The 2,917-nt window shown below is 39.2% G+C and overlaps 1 protein-coding gene across 1 annotated transcript; it reads right to left on the bottom strand.

The window, feature by feature from the left end:
• Positions 1-337: 337 nt before the first annotated feature.
• On the bottom strand, positions 338-1,840 carry LOC117181167. The gene has a single exon (XM_033373734.1). The coding sequence runs from the start codon at positions 1,838-1,840 to the stop codon at positions 338-340; it is 1,503 nt and encodes a 500-aa protein (XP_033229625.1).
• Positions 1,841-2,917: the final 1,077 nt, after the last annotated feature.

Here is a 2,917-nt window from a genome sequence, read left to right as displayed (position 1 = left end):
AGGCCCGATCTAATATTCCGCCGACCCCAATTAAACCATCGTCTAAAAATGCATTCAACCGGAAGAGACTGCTTTTCTGATCCACTTGTTTAACTTTAGATAAAGCCCGGATTTCTGAAGAAAAAACCTTATATTGTGTCCATTTTAATATTATACGTGATGCTGAATTGAGCTCGTTTGGTAAAAGTGGACCCATTTGTCTAGAAGTCTTGACTCTAATCTTTAAATTTCTGATGAATCTCACGCAATACGCGATGACACGTTGTAGTTTTTTAAAGTTACTGTATTTTATGAGAAGATTAATACCTGCTTGAGTAATCGTAAACGATACCACGGTTTATGGTGAACGTTTTTCTGGGACCTCTGAAAGCTTGAAATCAAATTGAGGCCAATTGTTTTCGTAACAACTCAAACACTGCGGACCGTGTGTCCAAAGAGTGTTATTTAAAAAACCGTGAGGACCTTGACCACGCGATATACAATCCGCGGGATTATCGAGAGTGGGAACGTGTCGCCAGTCTGTAGGCTTAGTCGTTGCTTGAATTTCGGAAACTCGATTAGCTACGAAAGTTAATAGCGTGTGAGGTGGAGAATTTATCCAATTTAACGCGATGGTTGAATATGACCAAAAAACCTTCTTCCAAAAGTCTATCCGAAGAGAGCGAATCGTGGAATTAAATAACTGAACGAGTAGCGCGGTGGTGCATAACTCGAGTTTTGGCAAGGTCATTGTTTTGAGCGGAGCGACGCGTGATTTAGAGCATATGAGCTCACAATGGTAATTTCCGCGATTATCTGTCGAACGAAGATACAAACAAGCACCGTACGCCTTCTCGCTCGCTTCGCAAAAACCATGCAATTGGCTGTCAATCGAAGAGTTGTGAACTATACATCGTTGGTATCTCACAGAATTAAGTAAAGGCAATTGCTTCTTATACTCTAACCACATTTCATGAACATCAGGTGGAACTTGATCGTCCCATCCTAACTGATGTTTCCACAGCTGTTGAATTATAATTTTGCCTACAACAATGACGGGGCCTAGCAACCCTAGAGGGTCAAAGAGTTTCGAACACTGCGAGAGAATAGACCGCTTGGTTGCGCGATCATTTGAGTCAGACAAATTAACCGAATATAAAATTGAATCGGATTTAGGATCCCAATGAATTCCTAATACCTTGATCATATCTGAAGGATCAAGCGACATATATTTATTTGAAGTTTCACTTGAAAGGTCTTGCGATAATTCTGGCTTATTCGAAGCCCATTTGCATAGACTGAATCCACCTTTTTGCAAGAGCTTAATTAATTCATCTCGAAGTTGACGAGCTTCGTTGATTGTTTTCGCGCTAGTTTGAAGATCGTCAACGTAAAAGTCGCGTTTGAGAATTTTCGCGGCCTCTGGAAAGGCATCTTTTTCATCGTCTGCTAATTGGTGCAACGTACGAATCGCTAAAAAAGGTGCACAAGCAGTACCGAATGTAACAGTATTCAAGGAATAAGTTTTAATCGGTTCATCCTGATTTTTTCGCCATAAGACCTTTTGATAGAACCGATCATTGTCAGTAACGCGAATTTGTCGGTACATTTGTCGAATGTCCGCTGTAATTACAAGAGGATGAGGACGAAACCGAGTGACGATTAAAAATAAATCATCTTGAATAGTCGGACCGATCATGAACGTGTCATTAAGCGACACCCCAGTCGATGTCTTCGCGGAACCGTCAAAAAGGACTCGCGTTTTTGTCGTCAGGCTCTCTTCCTTAATTACCGCGTGATGAGGAAGATAATACCCGGGCCTAGAAGCCTCTTGGTTGCTGAGAAGCGACATATGGGGCATTATTCCTCAACTGCCCCAACTCAAAAAGTCATGTTTTTCGATTGTCTCTAAATTCTGGGAATATGTTCGCCTACCCAACAGTAGTTAATCCACAAACTTATAGACCAGGATTACCAACCCTTCCCAAGTGAGGGGGGGTTGATTTTTCAACCCCAATGCCTGCAGGGGTAGTTTCAAACGCCTGTAACTTCCTTTCTAATTACGCGATTTAAAATTTTTATGAGGGTTTTGGAAAGTGATTTTTACACGCTTTCATTCTATTTTATTATTTATAACAAAAAAAATTGTTTAAACAATTTTTTCAATGAATCAATTGTTTATTTAACTTTTTTCGCAATTTAGGCATCTACGATTTTTTTTTAATAGTCTCAAAAGAAAGCTTGACTTTTTTACTATGAAAAATGTCTAATAAGAAAATGGACAAATTGAAATTCATTGAGTTACAGAGCCGGTTGTAGAGGGAGTCCTCGCGCTCGCACTCGGGAGTTATGCGGCAGCATACCGCGGAACAGTTTTCAAGTATGCCATTTTTTTATATTACTCACATTGATCCAAAATTGCATGAAGTCTTCGGAAAAAACTATTCAGTAATGTTAACCAGTAAGTTTGAAGAAGTTAAAATTTTTTAAAGTTATTATGAAAAAATATTAAGTAAAAAGCACTTTCTTAAAAATGAACAGTATTTTTCTGAAGATAAATGATTCCTCACTATTATAATTTATTATCCGACAATAATTGGTTATTGCTCTTGCAATTTTTTAAAACAAATACATGATTTAACCAACTTCTCACGTATAAAGTGTTTGAGTAAATAAAGTACTAACGGATTAGTAATTAACGCCTGTCGTCAGCCTACATCCTATCTAGTTATAGTTTCCAGAGTCTACCACGTGGAGGTAACAGTGCGATTTTAGACTCCTTTTATCTGCAAGATGATTCGGGGTGCTGAATTTTAGTGAGTCCCCTCGCCTCTCGCTTTCTGGGGTGCTTCATTTTAGTGAGTCCCCTCGCCTCTCACTTTATGGGGTGCTTGATTTTTGTGAGTCCCCTTGCCTCTCACTACACAACCTCTTTATG

The sequence above is a fragment of the Belonocnema kinseyi genome, chromosome 10 (assembly GCF_010883055.1).
Source record: "Belonocnema kinseyi isolate 2016_QV_RU_SX_M_011 chromosome 10, B_treatae_v1, whole genome shotgun sequence".
Classification (NCBI taxonomy): Eukaryota; Metazoa; Arthropoda; class Insecta; order Hymenoptera; family Cynipidae; genus Belonocnema; species Belonocnema kinseyi.
Note: the sequence above shows the minus strand (reverse complement) of the source record. Positions and strands in the feature narration are given on the sequence as shown.

Coding starts and splice junctions, on each gene's coding strand:
- LOC117181167 (XM_033373734.1), bottom strand. CDS start 1,840: ATGCCCCATATGTCGCTTCTCAGCAACCAAGAGGCTTCTAGGCCCGGG.